Below are 14,572 nucleotides of genomic sequence, written 5' to 3'. Positions count from 1 at the left end.
TTCCTGGGCAGGTGACTCTGGAAACACAGAGATCAAGATTTTAAAATTATTCCGCTAGGGTTATTTGAATTTTATTCTACTTGAAATTTTAATGTGTCAGGGCATGGTGGCAAAAGCCTTTAATCCCAGCACATGGGAGGCAGAAGTTTGAGGCCAGCCTGCACTACACAGAGCCCTGGACCAGCCATGGCTACATCATGAAACACTGTCTCAAAAACAAAAACTGGGATGTTTCTAAAATACTGTTGAACTCAGAGAGTAAACGGTGGGCTGACATGCTCGAGCATTTAACCTACCTTCAGCTTTGAGGAGTCGCTGGACAGTGAAACTCAGTCCTTGGGGAGCCGTGGCTGTGTTTGTGCTCAAGTCCACCGTGAAGTCCTGATTCTGAATTTTGACAACAGTGTGCTTCTTCTTTGCCTTCCATGCATCCTCCAACTGCATGTTGGCTATCTTGTCAAAACACCGTGTGGTGTTATTAGCAATATATTGCCATTCCACAAATGTAGAGACGTAGTCTGCCTGGTTTTCCTTTTCCTTAGCCAATCTAATGCTCTTGACCATGTTGTCAATCTCATCTCTAGCTTCTACCACGTCTCTGCTGATTCCTGAGACTTTAATCAAAGGTTTCTTCTGGTTCAGCTCAATGATGATGTTCAGCCTCTTCTGCATCTCATTCAGTTTCCTGTACTCCTCGGTGTCAAAGTCTCTGACACACTCGTCCTCATTGGTGAAGGAAAACTGCTCTTTGGTAATCAGACTCTTTAGCCAGGAGATTGTACCTTCCACACTGTCTACACCTGGGCCACATATCTGGAAAACTGTGAGCTCAATTTTCTTTTCCAAAACCAGGGTGTTCTTTGGGGGTGAAGCTTGTGTTGGAAAGCCAAGGAAGGCTAAAGAGAAAATGGACATTAACGTTTCTTTTACTCCCTTCAACATCAAGGTTAGGAATATATATTTCATAAAAGCTACCAACTCACAGGCAATCTTAGACATCACTGACGGCTTGACAGGAGCTGGAGAACCTTCTCTTTCTTTCATGTTGTCATAGAAAAATTGCAGAATATGGGGCTGGAAGATAACAACTTTAACTCTCTTCACAGCCTGCACTGATTTCTTCTGGACAAATTCTTCAATGGCATCCAATACCGCTTTTGCTACTACCTTTGGATCCTGTTGAGCGCTTCCTTCAAAAAAGCAAAATTTTTTTTTAAAAAGTCAAGGTTAAGATCCACCTGCAAAAGGATGCAACATAAACAAGGAATTCTAGTTGTCACAGGAAATAAACGTGCCTGCTCCCACTATAATCGATGTAGACTTCTGATATTACCCCAGCAGATAGTTTTGAAGTCCTAGGTACATTTTGGGGTTGGGGTAGGGGGCTAGGTTTTATTCCATGCTGTTCAACACCCAAACACCCCAGGCCAACACCCCAGTAAAAGACCCTAAAACACAACTGGTAGTTTGTGACATTCACATCTGTCCTCACCTGATCTGGCTCCCAGTGTCACTCTTTCCATTACAGAGTCCAGGGGACTTCTCCCCTCCCTCTCGATTTACTAGTGTCTCAAAAGATCATAAAAGGAAAAAAAGAGAGCTAGTACATTTTGAAACAACATGGTCCATAGAGGGACAATTTACCCCCGCCTCTGCCTGATTTTACACATATGTCTGCATCCTTCCAGCTACCTCTGGGGACCTGATTTTTCTAAAAGCACCTACAACTATAAGCTACTTGTCATCTATAATTCTGCCTGTATTGGTTATCCTGAGCCTCCAGGATGTCTTTCTTCCCTATATTCAGTCCAATTTCAGCTGCCCAGAAGGAGTCAAAGCTGATGTACGAGTAGATCATTCCTGTCTTCAGCATGTTCCAGATCTTGTTTCTTGAGCCCTGAGAACCATCTACTAGGTAAGACTGTGAAAAACCCCTTTCTAATCATGGGTGAGGCACAAAGTGAATGGCAACTGGCAAAGTCACATGACGGGCAATCTAACAGTCCCCTGGGCAAGCTGGCTTTGGATAATTTGGATTATCCCTGTCAATGGTACCGGTCACTGTGGCAGAAAATGATAGTAGATACCTTTGACTAAGCTTGTGGACCTTAACATGTGGGTCCAGACCAGTTTTGTTACAATTCCTAACAGTAGCAAAATCACAATTATGAAGTAGTAATGAAAATACTTTTATGGTTGGGGGGGGGGGGGTAAACCTCAACATGGGGACCAAGTTTTGCTCATTCCCTAGTGGGTTGAGGGGACCTTGGGGTGAGGGAAGTGTCTGTTCCTAGGTGGGGTATTGTCAGGATCTATTTAGGAAAGGCTAAAGCTAACAAGTGGCCTTCCTGGTGGTGATCCACCTTTTGCATGGCCTAAGATGGGTGAGCTCTGAGAGGCAAGGCCCCAAGAAACTTCATTCAGGGTGGCTTCTTGCTGCTGATCTGCCTTTCCTGTCATTATTAAATCAATATAATAATCCCTGGGCATTAGCCCACCCTATTGAGCAGACTTTCTGCAAATTAACATAAAGATGAACTTTCATGAATTAATGCTGTTTAGGTGAATTAATAATTTTATAGAATTCCTGATTTGATTCAAATATTCTTAGGAAGAAAGTTTTAAGAGATGCTTTTAGTTGTTTAGCTAGAAAGATGTAATAAAGAATCAAGAATAGAATGTGCCTAGTCCTCATAAAATAGTAAGTAGAGGCTGCATAATAAGGAATACAATGAGCTTTCACAGTTACACTAAAGAGAAACAGGCTTGAGACAAATTTGTGATCAAGGAAAAACATTCATTCTAGGTCAGGTCCAAGGACGAAGCCACAGGTGTACACTATGCTAAGGCAAGGTCACGTGAAACTGTTGGTTTGAACTTATAATGAGCTGATAGAACGAAACACTGCTTTGAACTTAATATCAACATCCTTCTATAATTCCCATTTTGTGTAACATTTTATCTACAAGGTAATTTTCTAGAGAACTTTCGTCTAAGCAGGTATAAAAAGGCCGGAGAAAAAAATAAAGTCATTGGCTTGGAGGGCTCTTCCCTATCCATCCATATATCAAATGTTTGTTTGTCTATGTGTAGGTATGCAAAAATACTTGTGGAGTGGATGAGACAGCAGCGGGGCCCAACATGAATGTATTTATGAGTGTGACTGTGTGTGTGTGAATGCCTGAGCATGCGCGCACACACATGCCTATTTGCTTGGTGAAAGTTTTTCTTTCTACAAGCATGGTTTTCTTTTCCTGGTTCACAAAAAGTTAATTGCACCAAGCCTCCCTCCCCCCTTACCTGGCAGTGAGGCTGTTAATTGTTAGATATTACCAAATGTATATCTGTCTGTCTATATGTATTTTCAGTTAAGAGTTAAAAGAGTTCAGAATTTCTTGCTGGGCATTCTTCCCAGCCCCAGATATTTAAGTTTTGATCCATCGTTAGTATTGAGCCTATAAATCACCACTACTGTCACTGGCCCTTCCGATATCCCCCAACTGCCAACACTTCTCCCTAGCTGCTGCCTTCCAGAGGGGGGTGGGTGGTGATGGAGAACTGACGACACTCTCAGTAAGGTGTCGCTGACTCAGTGAGGACCAAGCCCATGGGAAGTAGACACGCAGAGGCTGAGCCTTGAGAGCCTGTGGCTACAAACCTGTGCCAATAGCTGGTAGACAAATGGATGAGAAACTGCGTTGTTCACATTCTTCCAAAATACAGGAAACTGATCTCTTGACATCATTCCCACCATCAACATGAATAATACTCTTACATTTCAATAATCCACCTCCAGTGACTATGTACTCTTTACCCTGTTGAGCTGTGAAACATAAAACGGATTCAGAATCAGATGTCAAACCTACTCTGAAAAAGCAAGCTGTCTGATCTGGAGAGGAAACTTTATGAATGAAAAGCTCCTGAGGTGCTATATGCAGTAGAATTCTGTGGCTTAACTTCTCTTAACTGTGAGATGACTTTATGCTTTTAACTCTCATATTTCATCCTTTAATACAATATATGGTCTTAAGAGTAATACATTGTCTTCCCAGCCCCAAGACCTTCCTGGCTTTCCTCACAGCTACTCATATTCAATCTTCCCATTTACAGTCTGGCACCAAGAAGTAGTATTGATCCTTACCCAAGCAAGAACACTCTTGCTCCACATTTTGTCCTGCACCTTCCAAAATTGCTTTGGAGACCCCTACATGAGAAAACCAAGATGGTAACTTGACCAGAAAGAGAACCTTTGTATCACAACATATCCCATCACAGAGAGTCCCACACCTAGCATTACTTATAAGGAAGAAAGTTTCAAAAATGTTGCCATTTGTAAGAATGAATGCTGGCTTTTAATTCCAACACTCGAGGCAGAGGCAAGGTGATCTCAGTGAGTTCAAGGCCAGCCTAGTCTTCAGAGCAAGTTCCAGAAAAGCCTGTCATGAAAAAAAAAAAAGAAAAAAGAAAAAAAAGAAAAGAAAAGAAGCTCATTGAAATAGCCTTAAAGCTATTAATTAACATGAGCAACCCCAGGCCAACAAAACCATTTAGCTATAGAAACACTTCTTTATAGGATCTACACACTGATTTACAACATGACACTGAATCCACCTCAGTGAATACCTAATTTGAGATTAAACGTGCATGATGTGGAATTGACAATCACATCTGCCACTTCTTTGATGATGTCCCCGGTGGCCACTTGGAAGAGGATCGGGCCAATATTCATCTCATGCACTCCTAAAGTAGGGCTGGAAAGACTCCCATAGATACCTGCCCAGAAAGAAAAAAAAAAAAAAAAAAGCAGACTCAGCAGAAGCAAGAGCAATTTGGGTCATAGGCCACCCTATCTCTGTACTTGATGTCTTTTACTACGGCCCTGTCCCTGAGCCTGGACAGAAGAATCTTTTGAGCTTAGTAAGAGTGTTAGGCCCTCCTGGACAACATAGCAAAACTTCACTTCGAAACAGTTTCAGTAAACCCCAAACAAGATAACCTCAAAAACAGCAAACCATTTGACAGAGAATTACTGCTTTGTACTGTCCATTACTGCGTCTCTTGGAAAATACATGTCCCATTATCCATTGGAGGTGGTCATCTCACTGGTAATTTAAATACCCACTGTACAGATTATATAGTTTAACCTGTCGCCACTTTTGTTCCAAGCTCTGTGAACAGGCCAGTGTCTTTTATACTCAACATGTATGGAATATAATTTAACATGTTCCATAATCTGAATTATCAGAAAAATTATCACCACTATCCTTTACCTGTCACCGAACAGCTACTCAGTAACAAGAAATCACTGGTTAACTTAAAAGCGTTACTGAACCTTGTGTGTCTTCAGCCTTGGGATTCTTGCTACTAGGATCTCCATTACTCCTTTTGTCAAATTCATCTAAAAATGCCTGGAAATATAAACACAGTTTTGGCCATTAGACTCCCTACTTGGTGAGTGTGTTTGCTTCATTGGGGCTTTTGATTCTATATGCACACATGCATAATTGGAAAATAATAACTCTCAAACAATGTCTTTGAATTTACTTCTGTGTTTTTAAAGTTACAAAAATAAACATTCGATTCCTTTTCTACAAATGTGTCCTATAAAAATAGACATGTGAACCAAGATGCAGATACAAGGGTATTAACTAGAGTGCTGTTCACAATGAAAACAGGGCAGTTAAAATCCAGTGGGGAGGCCTTTCAGCACATTTCACATGGCCGTGTGCTGACACAGTAGCCACTGAAAGTTATATCCTCAAAGAATATTTAATAGGATGTAGGAATGCTTGTTTTATACTTTTATATGAAGAGAATATTAAATTGCATATTTTTATAATCTCATCTAAGAAAATCACACTTGTAGCAGAGACTGGGATAAGGCCGACTATACAATTTCTACATTTTGGGCTATTCAACATGTCTGCATCAAAAATACATCCACCTCTTCACCAAGCAGCTCCTACAGAGCACACTGAGAAGCCACGGTTAGACCTCAGGCTCCAGCTTTGCAGTCTGTCCCAGTCTCCGCTTACAAATAGCTCTTTTTGTAAGTATAATCTAAGCTTAAATGTCTTTAGACCTTGAGAGTTTATCATGTTTGGAAGGAGAATAGCAGCATCCAAGGGTATGAAAGGTATCAGTAGAGACCAACCCTTTCCATAGACTTGCAGGGCTTTCTATATGGTAAAGAAAATGAGACCAGCTGGTGGGGTGTGCATGGGGTGTGCATGCCTTTGATCCAACATCAGGAGGCAGAGATGGACAGATCTCTGTGAGTTTGAGGCCAGACTGGTCTACAGAGTGAGTTCCAGGACAGCCAGGGCTGCATAGCGAAACCCTGTCTTGAAAAACAGAGAGCGCAAGGCCCTGGGTTCGGTCCCCAGCTCCGGAAAAAAAGAAAAAAGAAAAAAAAAAAAGGAAAAACAGACGGGGGGGGGGGGGTGGAGTGGGAGAAGGAGGGAGGGGGAAGGAAAGGGAGAGGGAGAGGACGACTAACTTTCCCAAATAAAGACCGGATAACTCAAGCCTGTGTTCCAGGACTCTGTGCTACCCACGCACTATGGCTTTGTATATATAAGTCTAAGCCTCCAAAGTAATTATGATTTCTAGAGGGAAAAGCATGTTCTGCACAGTGTTCAATGCCTACATTACCTTACAGCAGTGTATGCCATGGGGAAGTCATCGGAAACTCTTACCAGCCGGGCAGGTAGATGCAGGAGGATTGCCATGAGTGTGAACAGTCTAGGCTACATAGCAAGATTCTGTCTCAAAAACAAAGCCGGAACAAACAAGCAACCCCCCCCCCCCCACTGTATCTGTGCAGTCCAAGCTGAAGGACTCAGAAGGTTTGGCTGCCTGGTTAGAACATAGGCTCCATTCATTTGCTTCTTGTCAATTTGTAAGTATCTAGGTTCAGATAATAAAATGTGACCTAAAATTCCAAGAGCTCAATCCACAGGCATCTGCACACTGCTACCTTTAACATACTATTACGGAACTCTTCAAACACTGTCAGATACTCTACAAGGTTTGAAAGATGGGGAACAGAAGTTACCACAGCTGGATGTTCTGCAACACATGGGCCGCCACACTATGACTGATGATGGTCCTGGTTATTTCTGCTCCAAGCATCCCACTCCCATGGGGACATGCTGTTGTGTTCTAGATACGTCCTTCACTCGCTAGTAAATACATTTCCAGAAAGGGGAGCTGGGTTCATTTGCATCCTGTCCCAGAGTTTTCAGATTGATAACAGCACAATTGGGCCTTTCTATTACATATTAACATTTCTAGGGCCATGTGAGAGGCAACCCTACAGCTTGAAAAGGTCGTAATGAGTATCACCATGCGTGAGCCTTCCTTATCTGACTTGGACATAAAGACAGACGTTCATGAGACGGTTATAAACGCACACATCAACTCTGGAACTGATCAAATCCACGTGAACGACTGCTACCTCGAGATGCTTTAGTGATAATGTTATGTTCAAAATTAAGTGGTGAGTCATTCAGGGATAGAATCGTATGTGGCGAAAAGGGGTCAAACACCTCTCCGTAGAGCAATAGCAGTTGAGGCTGAATAGCAGACACATTAGATCGGTTTGTGTACCTCTGTGCATCTTTGAAACTTTCCTGAGTAAGAAGTGTTTCTTTTTGTCTCTAATTTTTCCTTGAAATTTGTCATTCTATATAACCAGCCAGTGCTACACCTACACACTCCTGTGATGAAAAATAGAGGAGATAAACACCCTACTAGACCAAGAAGAGTTAGAAGAAAGCAACTCTCAAAACTGCCACGGCCAAAGTGATCGGAAGCAGGCCCCAGTCTGTACCTGAATGTTTTCATGGTCCTTGGGGTGCAGCAGAAACTGAACCTCTTGTAAAGTCTTCAGTTGGTTCCTGCTACTGAATTTGAGTACTTCTGAAATTATCAATTTAGCAAATTCGGGTTTAGGAAACCCCAGATTTCCCGTTCCTATTGCTGGAAATGCAATGGATTGTAGAGACAGGTCCTCGGTGGTCCTCAGACAGTCACGGATGATGTTTTTCATGATCTGAAAAAGCGCAAAGCGCCTCCTTAAATGGCTTGTTTACAAATGGGAGACACCCCCCAACCCCCAAAAACAGAAAGCTCTGGGAAGCTTTCATAGGGAGCAGTGTCCACTCCTTTATGTGTTCAATGAAAGTTAGCAGCAGTCTGAAGAGGGAAACTCAGGACAGAGAGTTTCATCCACACAAGAGTGAAGGGGGCACGGAAGCTGCCCCTATCCAGAATTACCTCCCAGCTTCAAACCCTCACCTTACTCTTCTTACCAAAATGGAACACTCAGCCTGGCCCTTCCCTGACCCTCAATAATTACTGAGCACAAGAGCCAACATACGTTATTAACTATGACCTACAAGAAGTCATCTACAACCAAAAGGAAATGGCTAGGATACAGGGCCTGCCCAACTCATGATGTTGTTACAGAAAAGAAGCAGATGGGGGGTAACCGGTATGCTCAAGGAGGGGTTCGGAGAGCTACCCCATCCCCAGAAAATGCAGAGTCCTACCTTTAGTGACCACTCGCTGTTGTTGCTTTTCCATGGTGGGGTCACCACGTGGAAGATGGAGCGGCTGTTCAGATTACAGCCGCTGGTTTGAAGAACTGTACCCACACTGACAGAGACCCCTTGTCCTGCCTTGGTCAATTCCTCCTGGAGTTCTGGCCCAGCACTTTCCAAGAAAGCCTGAGAAAGGGGTCCTTTGTTGAGTATAAGATCCGAGGAAACAGAGTTCACAATGGCATGGGCCTTAAAGACAAAAACCAGAGATTCTTTTCAACTTCTTCATAAAGGCAATTCATCAACCATAATGTCATTTGAGCCTCTTCAAATCACCGCTCAGAGAAACAAGACTCTTAAAAGTCAGGGTGGAAACAATCCAAATGCCCATTGGCTAACGGGTGGGAAAGGCTAACGTACATTTATCTCATAGGACACTGTGCAGCCACTGACAGGAATGAAATTACTCCGACACGGATGGCCCCAGAAAGCATTCCTCTCAGTGAGAGAACCTGGTCAGGGAAGATCACAAATGCACCCTGCATCATATGGAACTTCAAGAGTAGACGAATCTGTAGGGTAGCCAAGTGTGGCACGGCATGGCTTTAATCTCAGCTCTGGGAAGGCAGAGGCAGGCAGATCTCTGTGAGTTTGGGGCCAGCCTGGTCTACAGAGAGAGTTCCAGGACTGCCAGGGCTACACAGAAAAACCTTGTCTCAGAAATAAGTAAATAATAAATAAATGGGGCTGGAGAGATGGCTTAGTGGTTAAGAGCCCCGACTGCTCTTCCAGAGGTCCTGAGTTCAATTCCCAGCAACCACATGGTGGCTCACAACCATCTGTAATGAGATCTGATGCCCTCTTCTGGTGTGTCTGAAGACAGCTACAGTGTACTTATATATAATAAATGAATAAATCTTTAAAAAAAATAAGATTTTTTTAAATAAGAAGGATGGTTAATTACATGACTGTTGAGTGATTTTTAGCTTTTTTTTTTAACATAGCCTATGGGGATATGCTATTGCACTATTTCCAGGTTAAGAGTTTCAACTGTGTCATTGTTGATGATACAGCACCAGAGACTTTTTCCTGAGGGATGGTTAGAAATACTTTCTCTTGTATAGCAATTCAAAACAAAACAGGCTTACAACATCTGGTCCATTTCATCTATTACCATAGCCAGTATATCCCCAACTGTTTCGTTTGAAGGGAGTGGGGGAAAGCCATACCCACTGGTGCTGATTTAGGACTTTGATCTTGGTCTGTAGACATAGCTTTCAAGGATTGACTAAGTATGTCACAGTAGGGGCTAGAAAGATGGCCCAGCAGTTGAAAACACTTGTGTTTTTCCAGAGGACCTAAATCCAGTTCCTAACACCCACCCCAGACAGCTCACAATCACCTGTACCTCCAGCTCCAAAGGATCTGACTAACTTCTGGATATCCACACACGTGACAGTCACTCACAGAGTCACACACACACATGCACACAGGTGTATGTAAAAGGGAACAGAAGTAAATCTTTAACAGCTTTTCTCTACATTTTGAGACTTTTCTTTATTTCTGGTGCTGTAATCGTTTTCCTTTTTTTTTTTTTTTTCAAACAAGGTCTGGCTTCAAATTCACTACTACACAGTCAAAGATGACCTTGAATTTGAATTTCTGATCCTCCTGCCTCCACCTCCCTAACTGCTGCTGCTATTACAGACATGGGCCACCACACCTCGTTTGTTTATGTAGAGCTGGGGGACTGAACCTAGGACTTTGTGCCTCCTAGGCCAGCATTCTATCAGCTGAGCAACAGCCAAACCTTCTTCTTTAAAAGTAGAACAGTAACAACAAAATGCTCAGAGCTGTCTGAGAAGCAGAAAGGACGTCATTTGACCTTTATGTTTACCATAGAAAGGTGTTTGAAGGTCCGGTAGGACAGCATGTTCTTTCCCTCCACCACGTTTTCATTTGACCCTCAAGAAAGCAGATACAGACCATGTGACAGCACAGCACATTGGTGGACACTTACCTCAGCATTCTGCACACCTTCTTCAATCAGGCGGATGTTCAAGCCTTCTGGTGACACCAGCAGCTTGCCTTGCTTCTGGGGCATTTTCCCAGGTGGTACTAATGCTTTAACACTGGCTGGAGAAAGGATATCTCTATATGTAGTCTTGACAGCTTCAGCAAAGGCCTTGGCAACCTTTGCAGATACGTCCACCAGATAAATCTTTTTCACGGAGTGCGTGTTCTGCTTCTGTTGGACGTTGTCCTTGATGGCTGAAGCAATGGATGCCACGCACAGGTCTAAGGGAAAATCAAAGATCCCAGAGCTGATCGCTGGTATGGCTATGGACTGGCACTTGTACTCTTCAGCTAAAGTGAGACTTTGTTTCACAGCTTTCTTCAGGAGGTTCACACACTCCAGGACCTTATCTCCCTTCCATCGAGGCCCTACGGCATGGATGACATAACGACAAGGGAGCTTGCCTGCTTTTGAGATAACAGCATTGCCGGGTGGGACCATGCCTCCCTTTTTCACGATCAGGTCACATTCTGCTTGGAGGCTGGGGCCCGCAGCCTTTGAGAGAGTGCCCGCGAGGCCATCGATGTGCTTAAGGCTCTCATTGGCTGCGTTCACTACCACATCAACAGGAAACAGACTCAGGTCTCCCTCGTGGACAATCAGTGTAACCCCAGGGCCTATGTCCCTCTGTAAGTAGCACTTCTGCTCCTTAAGGCTGTCTTCCTCCCCCTCTTCACCCTCCTTCAGTTCAACGATGCATCCATACAGACGTCTGATCTCCATTTTGTAATAGAATTCTTTATCCTGGAAGAAGTGCCTGGCACCGGCTTTGTCAGTCTGGAATTTTCTGACGCAGACTGAATCCCGGATTTCCTTGACTGTATCCAGGCACTCTAGAACTTTGCTCTTGGAGCCAAGTAACAAAATGCTGTTTGGATCATCTTTAGTCTTGAAACTCACACTCACATTTGCCTTCTTTGTCTTTGACAGTAGCCTCTTGTCTGTCTTTAAATAGTCAATAATCAAGGGTGGATCGATTTTGACCACTCTTTCAACTTTCATGTGGTTTTCCAAAAACTCGAAAAGCTGCCTATGAATTTCATTGACTTCTTTCACACAGCCGGCGATGACGACCTCAGCCGGGACTCCCGACGTCAACTCATTCTTGACCATAATGGCTGCGTAGGAGCCGTGTCTCTTTTGCAGAGGGTGAATTTTCTTCTTCCACACATTACTTCTCAGAACTTCCTTGTCCTCAACTTCAATGTGCTTATGACTTAAAGCACTGAGCATTTTGGCCTCAGCTTCTGCCAGATCTTTGGGAGAACTTCCAATTAAGAAAAGAGCGTTATCTTTCAGCTCGTATGTGGCAAGAATGTTCTGAGCCTTGAACAGAGCATTGGAGAGTCTCTGACCGTCTACTTGCTGCAGAAATCTGAAGACTTCGGAAGAAACCGGGACATTTTTCTGAGCCATGGAAAACACCTTTTCTTGGATTTCACACTTTACTTTGTACACATCTGCACGGAGGCCTTTAATGCACAGGTACTGAGCCGTGGCATCGTAAGAGATCTCCATCTCCGGGTACTCTTTGCTTAGATCCTTCAGGAAGCCACTGTGGTACAGAAGAAAATGCTTTCCCGAGGAAATGGCCACTTTCTCCTCCAGACTCTGCTCTTCCCTTCTGAGCTTTTCAGTGGTGCGCTCTATTAGTTCCCTGATTTGCTGGCTAATGCCTTGGACATCTTCTGATTTTCCTGCTACATTCAGACTCTCCTTCTCAAACTCAATCAAAACCCTGTCATCTCCTAACTCATGCTTTATGATGTCCCATACTGGCGAGCACACTTCAAACACCATCACATCATATTTAGACCTGATGCCAGAGAGTGCTGCGGACGCATCCCTCTGCCAGGTCTTGATGCTCGGTCTGTGACTGACTAAGGTGGCGGCCGGTCTGACGGTCAGTTTACCGTTGATTTCAGACCACGTCAGCTCGCAGTGACAGTGCCTCATTTCATCATTTATCTCCTCCATCAGATGATCATTTTTCTGAAAGAACTTCCACAAAGGAAGATCCAGGGACTCCTGGAAAGATGCTGGAAGCTTGACCAGAGGCTTCTCCTCACCATACAAGGCTGTGCCCAGGGAGGGGTAATATGGGAAGACAGACAGCGGCATCTTGTTGAAACTGTGTTTCTTGGCCATAATGGTGTCTAACACTTTGAAAACAAAACAGACAGACAGACAGACAGAAAATAAATAGCAATAATCTTTCAAAAGAACACAAACTTTTCTAGAGGACAAAAGTCTCGGGTGTTTGCAGAACTTAAAGGTAGCATTCTCCCACAAGCTCAGACGTAAACCGATACGAACTGACTTCGCAAGGTGGACTTTATTTAATGCAATAATTACTTTATATACTCTATAATTAAATCGTGTTCCATTCTATTGTTTTCCTGATGTCACCGATATATGTGACACGATAACAAAACAGATACAAACAAGCACTCGGTTGATGTGTGTGCCAACACGAAGAACATTTTAATCCTCAGAGTGGAGGACTGTGGCGTCTGTCCCTTCCTGTGTAGTCCCAGAATTTAACTTTCTTCTTTTTTCTTTTTTTTTTTTTTTTTCCGGAGCTGGGGACCGAACCCAGGGCCTTGCGCTTGCTAGGCAAGCGCTCTACCACTGAGCCAAATCCGCAACCCCAGAATTTAACTTTCATACTCAGCTTAAATGTGCTAATATCTTCACAGGACCATAACTGTGCCCGCACTCTTCATTGCTTCCCCAGGCCTTGTACGTGGGTTTAATGCCTTTAATCCTGTCAATGGCCTTCTCAGGTAGAGAGTCTATCTCTGCCTTAGCAGCAGCTGAGGAAGCCGAGTCTGGGAAACATCGGGCTTCCATAGAATGGGGTATCTGAGTTAAATGCCAGCACAGGCCAACCCAGACCCATGTTCTTACCCTAGAACCAAATCAAAATTATCCTCACAGTCTCTGGAGAGCCCAGCCCCAGAGGTCACAACATAGTAAGGCCTTCCCCACCATAATCTCCCAGCCACCACATGTACCAGGATGGCTACCTCATCCTGGCCCTGGTAACACTCTCATTTATTCTCTCTCTCTCTCTCTCTCTCTCTCTCTCTCTCTCTCTCTCTCTCTCTTTCTCTCTCTCTCTCTCTCTCTCTCTCCTTCTCTCCTTCCCTCCCTCTCTCTCCCCCATAGGACTCTCCTCACATCTCACATTTTTATAGTTGTTGGTAGTAAGCAAGTGTAAGTAGCCTGGAAATGAGAGTCAATCTAGCAACAACTTGGATTTAAACAGCACCTATGGTAGAAAGATGCTAAAAAAAAATAATGCCCTTGTGTATGACTTAGTCCTAGGGCAGGTATCAGGCCAGGGAGAAAGAATGTGACCTTCAGAGGCCCAGAGATGTAGGCCCAACCTCCCACAGTGGCTCCAGAGAGGTAGGACCCCGGGACAGCCCAAGTAACCTTTAACATGGACTCAGCACCACCCCTGGCCAAGCACTACAGGGATTATTTAATTCTCACTGCACTCCTCTGAAGTAACTCCTAACTCGCTATCTCGACAGACGGGAAAAACAAAGGTCAGAGGGTTAAAGGTCATAAGCCAGTGAACACCAATCAGAATTCGAACGCACACGTCCATGCGACTGGAGACCACTGAGGACCTCATCGTCAATATGACTTTCAGTCTCCCTCCTGAGGTTATGAGAAAATGTCCCCGTAAGTCCTACCTCCACACAGTGATAGAAGGGAGAACTACAAATGCTTTGTAGAACCACATGTATGCATCTTTACCTAACCTTGCTGAAATCAATTTGAGAATCAATATGGGGAACTAAACACACATCTATCTCTTCATGAATATAGCCTATCATACGTTCTGGGAATGGCCACTCTTCCAGTCATGGATTCACCCCACTTTGTCTCCCATCAGCTTGTGTTGCTCTGTGAGAACCTTCATCCCTGCCTCATT

The 14,572-nt window shown here is 43.8% G+C and overlaps 1 protein-coding gene across 1 annotated transcript in view; it reads right to left on the bottom strand.

Annotated features, from left to right (window-relative positions):
- Nucleotides 1-14,572, bottom strand: part of Parp14 (poly (ADP-ribose) polymerase family, member 14) — a 32,119-nt gene that overhangs the window by 6,367 nt on the left and 11,180 nt on the right. Inside the window, 9 exon segments of the mRNA NM_001191659.1 lie at nt 297-896; nt 984-1,190; nt 3,659-3,823; nt 4,142-4,204; nt 4,624-4,773; nt 5,333-5,408; nt 7,835-8,056; nt 8,556-8,795; nt 10,567-12,785. Of these exon segments, the coding sequence (NP_001178588.1) occupies nt 297-896; nt 984-1,190; nt 3,659-3,823; nt 4,142-4,204; nt 4,624-4,773; nt 5,333-5,408; nt 7,835-8,056; nt 8,556-8,795; nt 10,567-12,785 (3,942 nt within the window).

Source organism: Rattus norvegicus, chromosome 11 (assembly GCF_021556685.1).
Source record: "Rattus norvegicus strain SHRSP/BbbUtx chromosome 11, alternate assembly SHRSP_T2T, whole genome shotgun sequence".
Classification (NCBI taxonomy): Eukaryota; Metazoa; Chordata; class Mammalia; order Rodentia; family Muridae; genus Rattus; species Rattus norvegicus.
This window is presented reverse-complemented; position numbering and strand designations above follow the sequence as displayed.